General features: G+C 41.1%; 1 protein-coding gene across 1 annotated transcript in view; it reads left to right on the forward strand.

The window, feature by feature from the left end:
- Positions 1-2309: 2309 nt before the first annotated feature.
- The window catches only part of SI (sucrase-isomaltase), a gene marked incomplete at both ends in the record, with an annotated part of 54305 nt that continues 41793 nt past the window's right edge, over positions 2310-14821 (forward strand). The window contains 8 exon segments of the mRNA XM_082319010.1: positions 2310-2433; positions 2722-2774; positions 4595-4746; positions 8698-8869; positions 11527-11643; positions 12776-12930; positions 13525-13609; positions 14675-14731. Of these exon segments, the coding sequence (XP_082175136.1) occupies positions 2310-2433; positions 2722-2774; positions 4595-4746; positions 8698-8869; positions 11527-11643; positions 12776-12930; positions 13525-13609; positions 14675-14731 (915 nt within the window).

Genomic DNA, 14821 nt, shown 5'->3' on the forward strand with positions numbered 1-14821 from the left:
GATGAGGGAGGGTCAGGCAGCCTTTAGCCGGGCCAGGGAGAGGCCTGTACGGGAGCCATCCCTGAGCGCAGCGGTTTGTGTGGAAAGGGGCCTCAGCTGGATTCGTACCACCATTAACTGTCTCGGGTTTGGTGGTGACGTGCCACAGAGCAGTTTGCCAAGCGGACAGCTTTAAACTAAGAGTGATGGGGAGGGAGGGAGTAGCCAGCAGCCTTGTGAGGGGTGACAGACAGGGTGGGTCCACAGGCCACGGCCTGGGGTGATGTGACAGGAAGGGATCACAAAATCAACAAAATGGGCTCTCGCTTTGGAGATGTGCCCGAAAACTGGAGAAAAGCAAATGTCACTCCTGTCTTCAGAAAGGGCAAGAAGGAAGAAGGAGGGAACTACAGGCTGGTCAGCCTCACCTCCATCTCTGGGAAGGCAGCTGGCCTGTAATCATGTATGTGCCAGCCATTGGTAATCGGTTAGCAAACAGTACGATGAACTGATAACAGCAAGGCATACAGCATCAGTTTTAATGTTAAGCTTTACCATCAAGAGCAGCAGATGAAGGAAGCAGAGGGGCTTTAAGGTGTGTCATTCCTTCTATTGCATCCAAGTTACGTTTTAAGGCTCCTAGCCGATGTATTCAGGCAATGTTAAAGGGAACTCAGGAGAGGAACTGCTGGAGTAGAATTTCCTCATCGTAAAGAACAGGCCTTAAGTTGTATGCCTTTTGATACACAATGTAGTTGCAGACTTTAAATACAATATTCCCTGGGGGAGTAACAATAAACATATATTAAAAATGGCTACAAATTTTTATATTAATGGAGAAAATATGGATATCACTATATTATTTATAAAAGCTTCTTTATTAATCACCGTACTGAAAAGCACTTTCATCTAAGTACTGGCTTGACTCTTCTGGGGTCTGTTGATGAGCCAGTATTGCTTTTATTCTTTGTTCATTCCTGTGGCTGTGGGATTTCCATGAGTAGCGGTGGAGGTGGCACGATAGGATATAGTTCACTGACCTTGGTGTCTGCAGGGTTGTTTCTCCCACATTTTTTCCTCACACCTCTCTCTCACAGCTGCTGTGCAGCATTTTTTTTTTTTTTCCTTCCTTCAGAGACTCCACCATCATTGCTGGTGGGCTCATCTTTGGCCTGACATGGGGCAACCCCTGGTCTATTCTCAGTGAAGGTGGCCCTGCAGCGTCCTGCTGCAAACATCTTGCTATGTAAGCCCAATACAAACATGTGAATGTGTTTTGATATGTCAGTGCAACGCACGTGTATTGCAACACTTTCTTGCTTTGACTAAAAAGAACCAATTTATCTGTATTTAAGGCTGTTTTATAAGGTTAACTGTTCCTAACCAAATGTAAAATGCAGTAGCTGCTGCCAATGTATATTGATCTGGATGCTGGAGATTAGTTTTAATTAGTTTTATTGCTGGTGCACAGTTCAACGTTAATGGTACGGTGGTGTTCTCCACGCAGGGCTGAGCAGCTGGCTCTGCAGCCAGCACAGCCCCCTCGGTGCAGCGCGCCGAGCTCCACTGTGCCTCACAAAAAAGCAATGTGGGGCAAACCCCAAGTTTTAGACAGCCTTTTAAGGCACTGGCTCCACCTACATCCCCTCCCTCCTTTCACTTGTGATTTCAGCAGCAACCAGTGTCCCTCTCATGGCAGTTTCTTCTGCTTCCGCTGGACTGCATCCCCTGTGAAATGCCATGGGATTGCACGCATGACATATTGGTCCACTTTACAAATAAGTAACTTGCCCTGTTACCTATGCCTTGCCTTTCCCATGTGTCACGAGCATGCAATCAGAGCTCCTTAGAGGTTTGGTCAAGTAGGTTTTTAACAAATCAACACCCTGCTTTCTAAAACAGGATACAGTTTGTGTTTGTCCTAAAGAAGGAAAGAAAATTTGCCAAAAAAAAAAAAAAAAAAAAAAAGGAAGGGGATTTTGTTTGTCTTCCATTTCAGGAATTGCAGTAACATGTAAGAAACTCCATAGTTAATCTCAGGAGAAAATTGTTCTTTGCGTGTAAAGTGGTTTACAGGGAACAAATACATTTCTCAGTGATTGCCCACTAGTGTAATAAAGCAGTAATCTGCGCTGTGTGAATTATCCTGAATAGGAGATTTATTGCACGTAGTCCTTAAGGAGTGTGTTATTTAAACCCTGGGATTAGGGGACATGGTTTAAAACCTGAATCACTTCTACATTTTGCTAATTTATTAAATTAGTAATGTAACGTACAGAGTTTTCAAAGCTGTTACTTCTGTTTTACCAATGGTGTTTCTGTGGGTCTAGATGGGCAAGAGGAAGCTCAGTGGGCTGGAACTCACCCTGATCGTGCTCTTCTCCCTGGTGCTCATCATAACCTGTGTCCTCATTGGTCTTTTGGCATCAGGACAATCTGGAGTCAAAACCAGAGGTGAGTACTTCCCATTGCTGCTGTAGGACTGGAGCAAAAACCCTGAGTGGGAACTGCTCATCTCTGCTTGCTGAGACTATTGTAAATAGCATAGAGCTTCAGGAACTAACCGTTGGCATCATTTCTGTCACTGTTTGATTCAGACTTTTCAAAAACGTGGACATTCAAGTGTCAAAAGAGGAAAAAGAAAATGTAAAAAACACAAGCATTTATCTGCTGTCTTTTGCAAAATCAATGTTTGTACTGTGGCTTTCAGTGTTACTGTTATATTTTTCTTTGAAACTAAAGGTGAACCATGGTCATTCCTTGCTACAGATAATATGAATAATGTTATCTGTTATGTATGTAAGAGATAAACAGAATGTCTAGGAATTTATCACCTTAAAGAAACTTTTATCCCTTCCTCTAAAGGCTGATTTTTAGTCTGTTTATTTTATGATTTCAATACTTTTTAGATAAAAAAAAGACAACACTGGAAAAAAAGAAAGGGAAAATCAGGGAGACTATGTGGGAGCAGACATACTGGGTGGAAAAAAAGCCTCTAACCATAAAAACCTGTATTAGTACATTAGAAACCACTTGTCTTACTGGGGTGTGATATAGAGCACCCTGCTTTACATACAGTTCCATTTTGTGTGAGTAATCCCATTTACACATGATGATTGAAGCAAAAAGCTTTGAGATGAAAATGGCAGTAAAATAAAAATAATTGTTAATACACAACAAACATCTTAGTGTTTTAGTATAGGTGCCCATACAGACTATTAGCTGCATATTTCCTGCTTGTTTCAGTCTCAAGATGAGTACAAGTCTGCCTAAGCAAAGAGTGGAAGTGCAGATAATGCAAACAGGCGAGTCCATGTATTTGTGTGCATCTAAGCCTGAGACAGGATTTCTACGCCTTGTAGTTCTCATTCCAAACATATACAGTGTTGCAAAATATATGTAAAGTAACTTTCAGTGTTGAGAGAAACTGAAAATAACCATTGGGTACCCTTTTGTCAGCTAAAGTTTACAAGAGGTCACCTTAAATTTGGTCTGACAAACCTGAAATCTAATGGAGCATCTTAATGGAGCTTTAAGGTGCCTGATGCTCTAATTCAAGCTGCTGTGGAAGAACAGTATTTCAGGGGAAGGAGCATCCAAGAGAGCAGCAGCACAGTACCATTTTAGAAAAAGAAAAGCCCTTCCCATTTTAGTTTCTTGTGTATTTTATCATCAAGCGATGCATATTGAGCTACAGGGCTGGGAAAATCCTAGGGCAGAACTATATGTTAATGCTGGAAAATGTTTGAATTAGGCATTAGTTTTTAAAAGTCCAACATTTCTGGTGTTAAATACATGCAGAACACTGATCCTAAACCACACAGATGTGAAGTCCCTCATGAACACGTGGGATATTTCAGTGGATCCGCGGCCTCCAATTTAAACTACAAAGTGGATGTGAAGCAGAACCCCTTTGGCATTGTGGTGACCAGAGTCAAGGACCCCAAGTCCTTCTCCTCAGGGCTGCTCTCAATCCCTTCATCCCCCAGCCTGTATTGATACTGGGGGTTGCCTCAATGCAGGTGCAGGACCCTGCACTTCCCCTTGTTGAACCTCATGAGGTTCACAAGGGCCTACTTCTCAAGCTTGTCCAGGTCCCTCTGGATGGCATCCCATCCCTCAGGCATGTCAACCACACCACTCAGCTTGCTGTTGTCTGCAAACTTGCTGAGGGTGCACTCGATCCTACTGTCTATATCATTGATGAAGATATTAAACAGCACTGGTCCCAGTACAGACCCCTGAGGGACACCACTTGTCACCAGCCTCCATCTGGACATTGAGCCGTTGACCACTATTGAGCCATTGCATCCACCACTTGTGACACCAGTTGTCACCAACCTACATCAACCTGTTGCATCCACCCTCTGGATGCAACCATCCAACCAACTCCTCATCGACGAAACAGTCCACCCATCAAATCCATATCTCTCCAGTTTTCAGTGGCTGAAAATGAGTGATGAAAATTGGAATTGAATAACAACAAAGGCAGAAGAGGAGACTGGGATAGGGGAGGGACTATCCTAAGCCAGAACTGTGTGTTAATGGTGGAAAATGTTTGAATTAGGCATTAGTTTTTAAAGGCCCAATACTTCTGTTATTTAAATATGTGCAGATCACTGATCCTAAAACACAGAGATTTGAAGTCCCCCATGAGCATGTGCGACCTTTCACTGGATCCGCGGCCTCCAATTTAAACTACAAAGTGGATGTGAAGCAGAACCCCTTTGGTATCGTGGTGACCAGAGTGAGCAACGGTAGAGTGCTGTAAGTAACGTTGGTACTTTTGCTGAATAACACGGGTGTCATGGGTTTCCTCTGAAAGCACAAGTTACCACACAGGCAATGTATGTCCAGGATGCCACGTGTGAGGTGCCCTCTTGGACACGTAATCTACTTCTTCTCTTCTTTTGATTGATGCATGTTCTCCGAGGACTCTTGTGAGGCTTTGGAAATAAATTCTGTGATATAGAGAGCTCTGTCTAAAAGGTGTTTGGTCTGGCTCTCTGTTCACTTTCCCCTGATACTAGGGAAATCTTTACAGCTACTTTGTTCCATCAATTTGTGTAATTTTTATTATCTGAAGGACTCCTTGCCAGTGCTTCAAATCCCATGGGAGCGCTCTTCCTTGCATTGTTTATTTTATTTGTCACAATCATGTTGAAACCTTGAATCATCAAAACCAGGTTGTCCCTTAGACCTATGATATCCAAGACTAGCTGGTGCAAGCCACTGATAAGCTGGTCATGTAATGCTGTGTTGTGGTGTAATCCCAGCCGGCAACTAAGCACCACACAGCTGCTTGCTCACTCCCCCTTGGTCAGCTGTCCCAGCTGTGTCCCCTCCTGGCTTCTTGTGCCTCCCCCGCCCCTGCTCGCTGGTGGGGTGAGAAGCAGAAAAGGCCTTGGCTCTGTGTCAGCACTGCTCAGCAGTAACGAAAACATCCCTGTGTTATCAACACTGTTTTCAGCACAAAGCCAAAACATAGCCCCATACTGGCTACTGTGAAGAAAATTACCCCTACCCCAGCCAGAACCAGCACATGCTGTAAGTAAAATATTTGATGGACTTGTATATTGCGTGCTTTCATCCCATTTATGTTCTAGAAGTAAATAAGTAAAACAAACTTACAAACCTAACGGCATGGCTTTAAGACCCATTAGAAGGGGGAAGTGTCAGGATGAACACGCTTATTAAATCAGTCCAAGAATGATTACCTGTCAGAGTGCTCGGCCAGTTGGATTATCAGTGCTTCAAGTTTAATTAGTTAGCAATTACTTTTGTGCTCTTATTAGTATTGTTTTCTTGCTTAGAATCCTCCATAATGATTGATTTGCAATTATAGAGAGCCCAAAAGATGGACTTGGTATTCAGTAGTGCATGACTGATTAAACAGGTATCTGGAGGGGGAATAAGAAATGTAGTCCAACGGAAACACGTTGAAACAGTGCTCTGGAAGATTGTTTGTATTTTCCTCAGGCTGTTGTTTAATTTGATAAAAGTGGTTGCATTTTCTGTCTCTAAAGAAACAAATGACAATGATGCTTGACTCTGGGTTTGAGTATCTCAAAGAAAGCAGTTGTTAGCGTGGGATAAGGGCAGCCCCTCAGAGGTAAATCCCTGATAAATTTGTTTACACAAGATAAGTGGTTTCCCCCAACTCTTGAACAACCAAACTTAAGGGAGGCCTCTCTGAGAAAAGGAAGAGTAGGGATCAATGTTTTATTGCAGTTCATCACAAAAATCCTAATTATCCAGACAGTTATGAAGCCTATGACCTTCCATCATCATTTGTTACACTTGAGGCCCCCAAAAGAGTTAGAGTTCTGATTGACCTATTCTCATCATCATTTGTGAGACAACCTGAAATATTGCCATAGCTTTTTTGGAAAGACAAACTTTCCTCTCCAAAAAAAGCTACTTTCAGTACAGTTTGTGAGCAGATAGGCAAGACAGTCCTTGGAGTCATTAAAACTGGACAGGAATACATCAGATGAGGATTTGACTTAGGAAGCCTCTCTCAAGTGTTAGTACTTTTAACTTTAAAAAAAAAGGTAATATGAGCAGATTAAAATTGTAGCAAGCACCTGGTTTTCTCTCTTGTTTGTGTAGTGTTTGCACTTAGTGTTTGCTAATGCACTGTGTATTTATTTAATAGTTTAAGGACCTCTTTATGCATAAAAGAATTTACTGATAATGACATATTCATAGTGATAAATGCAGTTATAGTGTACTAATACATCTGAAGTGATAAAGTCCCTTAAGATTAATGTGACTGTTTTGTGTAAAGTCAAGAGAAAGTTGTGTTACTCTCCTCTACATGAGTATCATGACTGTTAAAATGTCACAAATATCACAGGAAAATACAATTGTAAAAAGAGTTTCTAATTACAACTACATCAAGTGAGTAGATAAAAAACATATTCCTTTGAAACTGTATATGATATTAATACACATCACAGTAGTTTGCCATCTTAAAGTAAGTCATTTTCTCTGCTTTTGGGGAAAGACTGCATTTCTGCAGATCCCTGTAAGCTCTTGGTTTAATGAAGCTGAAGATAACCTTCAAATCTGAGGATCAGCTTCATTCCAGTTGCTCTCTGCTTTGAATCTGGTTTAACTCACAGTTACCTTCTATTTATGACTGTTTCATTTAAAAAGTGATGACTGATGGAAACTGAAACTACTTCCAGGTAGGGGTCAATTTTGATATGTTTTCCATTTCAAAATGTTCAAAATCTTAGAAGAATGAAAGAGGAAAATGAACATGATTAAGTACAAAAGGAATGAAATGTTTTGATTGTTTCCATGAGGTGTGGGAGATCCTTATGCAGGAGGATACTTGGTGTTGCTTAGGAAATGCAAAGCGGTTCAACCATTCCTGTGCACTTGGCTTCTTAGGGAGATATTTAACTGTATTGCTAAGATAAACATGACCTAAATCCCAGCATTCTTGTCACGTGTTAGGAAATGACCACATTTTGGTGGTGGTGTGGGCACCCACCTGGTTGTAGAAAAACATCCCTATGGATGGTCCCCTCCATCCATCAGGAGTGAGGATGCCTAAGATGGCCAATGAAGCCTTTTGGCACCATCAGAGACTCCAGGCGGGGTCAGAACCTGAGGCTTTGCTGGTCGAGGGATTCTGGAGTCTGGTTCACTGTTACAGCAGAGCTAAAGGAAGAAGGGCAAATCAATGAGTCCCTTGGTTTAGTGAGCTGCTCCGTGGTGCACCTCATGGCAGGAATCGGGCTGCCTCCCGCTGCTTTCTGCCTACAGCACTGCTCAGGTTTCCCCACCGTTTTCCGAGTCCTTTCTGTAGGAACAAGGAGCAGGTTTTGCTTAAGTATTTAAAGCTCTTGTAATCCTTGTTTGGAAGAGGAATTGTTTGTCTGTAATGAAAGGGACTGGTGAAAGGTGCAAAATTAGATTAACAGAAGAAACTTTAGTAATGAAATTGACTTTTCCTGTGTGTTTTGCTAACAGATGTAAAGGAGGAATATTGACCTCTGGCTTATTCTGTTTGTACAGATATATACAATATTCTCCGTATCTATTTTCAACACCACAAACTTCACGTTCCTTAAAAATCTTAGCAGTTGCTTTATGCAGAATTTGCCCCAGGAGATGTGATGGCCATCAGCTGGGGTTTGGACTATGCAAAGGATCACATTATCACTTTAATCTGTGCTCATCGATGCTTGGTTTATTTGAGAGCTAGCACGTAGCCATAGTCTGCCTTTCCTTGTAGTCACTGGCCTAGCAGGACTCAAGAGCAGGTCATGTTCATTTTGGCTGGGAAGCGAAAGCTGCAATTGATGTGCAGAATCTGATGGAGTGAATTATTTTTGTGTTTCTGTCCACCCACGGAAATGTTCCATCTGCCCCACTGCTGTGAGTGGCCACAGAGAGTGGATTCAGGATTCAGTGCAACAGATGCAGGGTGGGAAACTTTGGTGGAAGAGGGGAGTGCAAGTGTACCCCTGAAAATGAGTATGGCCACTCGTATGAGAGGTTTCTATAGGATCAATAGGCACCGCTCATCTCCTCTTCTGTGCAAGGGTCGCTCTGCTCCAGCCTCACACCGTCCCGCCTCCCTCTGCTTCAGCTCCCTGATGGAGACCTGAACCTGTTATCCAGCTCTAACTAAAAGGAGTTGAAACAATTACTGCAACAATTCTTGGTAAAATACTTCTTTTTATAAACTTGTTTCATCAGGTTTGATACTACCATAGGACCACTGCAGTATGCTGACCAGTTTTTACAGCTATCAATCAAACTACCTAGCAGCAACATTTATGGTGTGGGAGAGCACGTGCATAAGCAGTACCGGCACGATGTTAACTGGAAAACCTGGCCCATGTTCAGCAGGGATATCAGCCCCTCTGGAGTAAGGACTGCTTTTATTATGCTTCGTTACTTGCAGATGACATCTGGAATCCAAGCCTATTATGCAGGGGACACAATAATAATATCCACTGAGTTTTTCCCCAAAGACTTTTCAGGCATTGCATGTTATTACTAAAAGCTAGATGCTACTGATGGAAGTTCCCTGATTTCTGATTCTTGTGTTGACGTGCGGTTGAAAACCAGTGGATAAACATTAATATATGAGACTCTTCAGTTTCTACTGATAAACAAAATAAATAACAATATGTGCTAATGCACTGCTGTGTGCAGCATTCAGTACAGATGACACATGCTTCTTCAGTTAACATCCTTGTAGCTCAGCAAATGATGGAAAAGTTCTCCTTAACAGCTGTCTCTTTACAAGATAAAATATGTCTGTCAGCAGTTATTTGTTTCTATAGTCTTTATGGCTGTCTCTTTCCAAAACGATTTCTGGGGCACCCATTTTTCGATAATTATGAGAGAAGACTCTTACATCTGCACGGAGACTTCCTTAGACTTTGATCCAAGTTTTCTTAACAGTTGCACGCTCAGGTATACGGTGTTGCTCTGTCAGTTCCTCACTGCAGTGATTTGCTAACAGAGATACACTGAGTATATGTGGGTTAAAATCAGGTGAGGTGCATTTTCTGCTTGTTGCTTTTTCCGACTTTGTACTCCCAGAGACAGTCTTTTCTGTACTTTGGGGATGTAAACAATCAAATCTTATTGCTATGTTCATGAATATCTTTTGCTCTGACTAGGGAAATATTTGCTAAATCTTGTAAGCACTTACTTGAGCTAATGCTGTGAAAAAAACATTGAAAACCCTACATATCTAGTACATAATCAACACATTATGGACCTTTTTGAGAAAGAAATCAATGTAGAGCATGAATGAAGGAATATTTGTTAACATTAATATTTTTGGGTTTTTTTGTTGGAGTTCCTAAAGTAATTTATTTATAACTAGCTAATGAACCTTGAATAAATACCATTTGTCACTATTATCTCAGCTTCATAAAGTAACAATCCATTTGTTTTACTTTGAGAGAGCACTTCAGTGTTTTGCTGAAATAGGAGCTATAATAACAAAAAACAGGGGGAGAGACCATTGTATGTAATTAATCAATAATTTGGAATTCGTACCCCTTACCTTGAGACACCTTCTCTCGGAGTTTTTTCTGAGAAGGGATGGCAACGTTGGGTTGATGTGTGGCAAGGTGAGCACTGTCTGAATGAGCTCACTGGGGACAACAATGTTAGTGTTGGACATTGTTATGAGCTAAGCTGTTAAAATTAATTAGGTGTCTAAAGATGCAGGTAGATACTTCTGCAAGTGAGCCATGGAGATTTGTATCTCTTTTGCTGTCCCTCCTGTATTTGCAGTATCTGTCTGTCCGCCCCCATTAGCTAGCAAGGAGAGGTCACAGAGAGGAAGGTAAAAATTGCTGCTCCTCAGCCTCCTCCTGTGGCAGCAAGGCTGTTCCCAGCTCTGCTGGTGGGACACTCAGGGGGTCAACAGGACCTGAGCCTCCTGCTTCTTGTCTAGATCCAGCTGGGGTTATGACAACTGTAATTGTGTATTAGCAGCCCACTGAAATAAATACAAGCATCCCCCACCCCCCGCTTCCTATTTCTTGTGTATTCTGAATCTTCTACCTTTTCCATGTTTTGAGTAAATTTCTTATTTTCTTTGCAAATTTGATAGCTGTGGGGGAATTTGACAGGAGAAAAATAACTATGCACTGTCAAGATAAAATTACTAGAGAAGGCAACACAGAGTATTATTTGGACCAGTGAAATGTCATGAAGCTTGTTTTTGTTTTCAGGACCAAGATCTGAATTAGCTTGCATTTGTCTCACTATAAAAGAGCTCTATTATATAAATAATCCCATTTATTTTCTATCTATCTTTACTAAATATTCATCTTATAAACTCCCTCTTCTTAATAATTAGTATGTTGAAGTTTGAAGATAGTGCTTACGTGAATGGCTCTATTGAGTGTTGACTCATTAAGTTAAACTAACAATGAACAGAATCAAGGTAGGCTAATTTCAAATTGCTCAAGTTCTGTTTCTCATTAATTTGTTCCGAGTTTTCTTTTGCAGGGGAAGAAGCACAACTATGAAAACAACTGTTATCATTTCTAGGTTTTTCGGTGCTAATAATAACGGAAAAAAAACATTAGAAAGGAAATAAAAAAGAAGCAAGGCACTCTCTTATTTCCATAGATTAGATGTAAAAATGATTGCCTTGCAGGATTAAAAGAAACATAGATTAGATATAAAATCTAATCTATGTTGAAAGGTGATGAAAACACACTTCACATTCTATTGTTCGCTTGATGTGCCTATGTTTTACCCAGAAATAGTACTGCAATATATACAGACTTGCCTGAAGATCCATCATATCTGCTTGCTTATGTTATCTACATGTTTGGGGAAACTTTTGTTTTAATGGAAATTGTTCTCGTAAAGGAGAAGAATGCCAGGAAAGAGAAAACAGAACTGTAGGAAGGTGTCAGGATTTTTATTTTTGTTGTTTGCTATATTTTGAGCAGTTTCAAGCTCTTCCTGGGATGTGTTTTGAAACATCCCAGAACCGATACTGCTATTAGATTTTAATCAGCTTACTTTTCCTTTTTGTCCTTTAAGGCAATGCATAACTTATATGGAGTTCAAACTTTCTTCCTGTGTTTGGAAGACAGCACTGGAGCCTCCTTTGGTGTTTTCCTAATGAATAGCAATGCCATGGGTAAGAAAGCTGTCTCTGTACCTCTGAGCATTGCAGTTAAATATCTTTTTAAATGATCTGTGGGACTGGGATCAAAACTGAGCTGATATAGATGTCCTTTTTTAAAAAATACTGTACTAAGTAACTTTTAAAGTTGTCTCCAGGTATCTGATGGTAGTCATTACTGTAAGCGTTTAGTAGTATTTCACGTACACAATATAAGCAGTGAGTAGCTCACAGTTAACTCAAAGATTGCAATGGAAACCTGAGGGCCAGAAAGCTATATGGAGCCTCTGCAGTAGCCTGAGTTAATCAGTGAGTTAATCATTTTATGCACTGAACAAATTGAAGTACATCATCCATTGGTGTACTCAATTCCACTCCCTTAGCAAAATTTCATTTATAGCGGTGTTAGCAGTAATGGATGAATTCTTTTGCTATTTGAGTGTTGTCATGAAGTATACAAAGCTCAAGAGCAGAAAACATCACAGAGCACAGATCAAACTGGCAGCCAAGAGTAGCATTTTGTTTTTCTAGTAGTAATACTGGCCTTAGTGCAAATATTAAAGAGAAAAAGGGCTTGAATGCCATGAATGTGCATTAAAGAGAAGACTGGAAGTATTCAGATCAAAATGTGCTTTAGAAGTGATATTTCTATTGAAGATATTGAAGGTAATCTTTATAAGCTCATGTTTTCCAAGACACTTTGTATGGATGCAGAGCAGAAGTGGAAGAAACACTTCTCTGTTTTCCTTACCGTTTCAAATTAGAGACATCCATTTATAAGGGAAATAGCCAAATTCCTTTCCATGATTTAAATTTGTATGACTTTTGAGCTTTTTTCCTAATGTATGCATATTAACACCAAACAGGAAGGTAAAGGTTTGGAAGAATAGAACAATGGGCGGTGTTAGCTCGTAGCCAGTTTAACACATAGTTGAATTTGAAAGAAGAAAGGTACAAATGTATTGAATGGCTCAGTCATTGAATGTGGGCAAGGAGGGATGTGCAGTGCAAAGCACGGGGAGCCTGGAGGAGCAGAACCTCAGGTCGCACCACCCAGAAGGCAAACACCGTGCAGATGTGCAGAAATAAGCAGCCACTTTTCATGTGTTTGGCAGAGTGTTTTCTGCATGATGAAAATAATCATCATCTGATATTTGTTTTCAGCCTCAGGATCCAGCTGTGTTTGGAGCTGATTCACTTTTGGTGAACACCTCCAAGTATTACTTGAACATTCGCTACACTTTGCTGCCCTACCTCTATACGCTCTTTTATAAAGCTCATACTCAAGGAGACACGGTTGTACGGCCAGTTTTGCATGAGTAAGTATACTGCTCAGCCCTTGTGATAGTTTTACGAGGAATAAAACAGTCAGACACATCAAATGTGGTTAGGGACTATCTAAACACTGATGTAGTCTGTGAAAAGGCACATTGGAATATATATAGACAGCTTCTCAATTCATGAAATACCTTTTTGGAGTAATCAGAAGAGTAATCAAAGAAACCATCTGTAATTTCTGCGTATACGCATACATTATTGTCAGTCACTCTTACGAGTTGCTATGAGATGTTATTGCCAGCTAATCAAATTATTCTCCACCATCATATATATGTATTAGAATATATGTTTCCTTGCCTGGAAACTCTTGAATAAGCTGTGTCAAGAACACACGCACACCTACACTTTCACACGTGGGTAGAGAATACTAAGTAAACTAGTACGACCTTACCTTCTCATCTTCAGATTGCCTCGGATTAAAAAAAAAAAAAAAAAAAAAAGATGGGGGGGGCAATTTTGGTCTGATGCTCTTCAGTCATGATTGTAGACAATGGGCACCCTGAAATATTGGGATTGCTGGTGATGGTATAGTTCATGAAAAAACGGTTACTGCTCTATCCTTCCCCCTTGCCCAGGTTCTACTCGGATGAAGTGACGTGGAGTGTCGACAGGCAGTTCCTGTGGGGTCCTGGGCTGCTTATTTCCCCTGTCCTTGACCCGGTAGGTTTGGCTGTTTTGGCAGCTCTCTCAAACCCCGTCCTGGGGCACAGGGACACACTGAGTCACCAGTGCCGGCTCTTTTCTCTGGCAGGGGACAGCAGCATAAAATCCCCAAGTTACGCTGTTCCTGTCACTCCTTTATTGCTCTGATTAGAAGCCACCTTCCAGCCTTGTGACCGTTCTGTTATTCAGCTTAAACGTTCTAGCTCCTCTACTATTATCTGTATTTCCTGCTGAAATCACACTCTGCCTCCTTGTTTATGCTGAACAAGCTGAACTGCAAAAATAGGCTCTGCTGTTTTCCTGAGGATCCCAGGAAATTTGCTCTGGTCCTATTTGAGTCTGAACTCTTCTCTCTTGACCAGACCTGTAAACTCTATTGGCAAAGGGATTGCAGAGGGCCTTGTTTGTTAGCATTAACACAGCTCTATCTCCAGTGCAAACAAGGTTTTTGTTAGATCCTTAGACTATATTTATTTTTTCCTGGGTACATCACATTACTTGTTGATGGATTCCAACAAGCCTAGGTTTTGCTTCTTCCCCCCCCGCCCCGTGCCTTCCCTTATTGCTCCCAGTGAGACAGCGCACAGCATATTTTGATCACTGCCGAAATGGAAAATCTTGTGCTTTGTGCTGTTAAATCCCACTCCTATTTTCCAGTCCTCTAGGGAGTCAAAGTCATCTGGTCTGATACTCTGATTCACCTCAACTTTGTCTCATCTCTGAAATTTCCTTCAGAATCAGCTTCTCTTGCTGCATTTCAGCTTGTCTGTGGTGCAACAAGAAAACAGATTGTGGCTTATTGTGGCAGAATCTTGTAAATAATGATTGTTAAAGCCAGTAACACATATGCCGTGGAGAAACACAAAACATTTGTTAAATACGTAAACTGAAAGCAAGAATCTGAAAGACGCCGGACCAGAAAAAAGTGGGGAAAAAAAGACGATATAGAGATACTTGTGGATGTGATCTGAGCAACTGGATTTGAAGCATTGTGACTTTGGGTTGCATGAAGTGAGCTGCCGCATTGTAGAGCTGAAAGTCTTGTCTTTGTTCGTGTTTCAGGGTGTGGATACAATTCAAGCGTACGTTCCTGATGCAGTCTGGTATGAGTATGATACAGTAGGTAAATGCAGAGGATACTCTGGGGAGATTTTCTAAATGGTTATGTGACAAAATAAGATTGTCAGTCCTGTTTTGGTGTCAGAGACC

The sequence above is a fragment of the Platalea leucorodia genome (assembly GCF_965183815.1).
Source record: "Platalea leucorodia genome assembly, chromosome: 8".
Taxonomy (NCBI): domain Eukaryota; kingdom Metazoa; phylum Chordata; class Aves; order Pelecaniformes; family Threskiornithidae; genus Platalea; species Platalea leucorodia.